At 23.5% G+C, this 1,703-nt stretch overlaps 1 protein-coding gene across 1 annotated transcript; it reads right to left on the bottom strand.

Annotated features, from left to right (window-relative positions):
• Positions 1–116: 116 nt before the first annotated feature.
• LOC103522785 (adenosylmethionine-8-amino-7-oxononanoate aminotransferase-like) lies at positions 117–1,363 on the bottom strand (the record flags this gene model as incomplete). The annotated part of the gene is made up of 1 exon (XM_008487879.3): positions 117–1,363. A coding segment is annotated over one exon (1,212 nt), but the record flags the coding sequence as incomplete, so codon positions are not given.
• Between the last annotated feature and the right edge of the window lie 340 nt (positions 1,364–1,703).

The raw sequence follows: 1,703 nt of genomic DNA, 5'->3' as shown, positions 1-1,703 counted from the left end.
CAGTACTGTTTTAATAAAAAATTTAAAAATAAATTATCTAAAATATTTTAATATTATTTATTTTTTAAAAAAAATCTTATTTAGTTAAATATTTATAATCTATTGTTAAATATTTTTTTGAAATTTACGTGTAAATTTCAAAATTTTATTTTTATGTAATTACTTCATTAAAAGTTTGAAAAATTGCTGATGTCATATGTTGTATTTCATTTTTATTAAGAATATATGGAGGCATTAAATAAACTGTATTTCCAATCGGTCTTAATAATAATTCATTTTTTAAAGCAGCAACAAAAAATTTTTTAGAAAATGTTTCTATTTGTTCTGGGTCTTCAATTATAACATCAAATGCCCAGATCATTCCCTTTTGACGAAAATTAATAATCTTAGGATGTGTTATTAAAGAAGTAAGTGCTTTTGTAATTTTTTTCATGTCCTGAGAAATTCGTTGTAATATGTTATCTTTATTAAAAATTTCTAATGTTGCTAATGCAGCGCAACAAGCTAATGGATTTCCACTATATGAATGTGAATGTAAAAAAATATTTATATTATTTTTATAATAAATTGAATTATAAATTTTATCAGTAGTCATTACTAATGATAAAGGCAAATAACCTCCTGTAATACCTTTTGATAAACAAAGAAAATCCGGCCAAATTTCAGCATGTTCACAAGCAAAAAATTTTCCAGTTCGACCGCATCCAACTGCAATTTCATCTGCAATTAAATGAATATTGTAATTATTACAAATTTCACGAACTAACTTTAAATATATTGAATCATACATTATCATACCACCAGCACATTGCACTAATGGTTCAATAATAATAGCAGCAATCTTATTGTGATTTTTTTTTAAAAGAATTTCTAAATCAAAAATAGCACATCTAGCTATTTCATTAGCACTATTTCCTTTATTTATATTTCTTGAATCTGGTGTGGTAATAATATAAGTTTTGTTTAATAAAGACGTGTATATTTCTTTAAATGACTGAATATTAGTTACCGCTAAAGCTCCTAATGTTTCACCATGATAACTATTTTGTAAACAAATAAATTTTTTTTTATTTAAAAATCCTTTGTTGTACCAATAATGAAAACTCATTTTCAAAGCAACTTCAACGGCAGATGCTCCATCGGAGCCATAAAAACAATGCCCAAGTTTATATTGAGTAAGAGATGATAATTTTTCTGATAATTTTATTACTGGTTTATGCGTTAAATTAGATAGCATTACATGTTCTAATTTATTAAGTTGATTTTTTAATGCTTTATTAATATAAGAATTAGAATGACCAAAAAGATTAACCCACCAAGAACTAATAGCATCTAAATAACGTTTTCCTGAAACATCAATTAACCATGATTAATATAAGAATTAGAATGACCAAAAAGATTAACCCACCAAGAACTAATAGCATCTAAATAACGTTTTCCTGAAACATCAATTAACGACCATTTCCATGACTAATTGGAATCAATGGAATTTTATAAAAATTACTTTTATTTTCTACAGGATATTTTATTTGCGCACAAGGATGCCATACGTTTTTTAAACTTCTTATCACTAAATTATTTGAAGATTTTTTTTTAAAATAAACGATATTATTCATAATATTTATTATTAATTTATAAAGTATATAAAATATATTTTTATTTTTAAAAATATTTATTATATTATTATATATAATACAGTACTG

The sequence above is a fragment of the Diaphorina citri genome, unplaced genomic scaffold (assembly GCF_000475195.1).
Source record: "Diaphorina citri unplaced genomic scaffold, Diaci psyllid genome assembly version 1.1 scaffold11233, whole genome shotgun sequence".
In the NCBI taxonomy this organism is placed as follows: domain Eukaryota; kingdom Metazoa; phylum Arthropoda; class Insecta; order Hemiptera; family Psyllidae; genus Diaphorina; species Diaphorina citri.
This window is presented reverse-complemented; position numbering and strand designations above follow the sequence as displayed.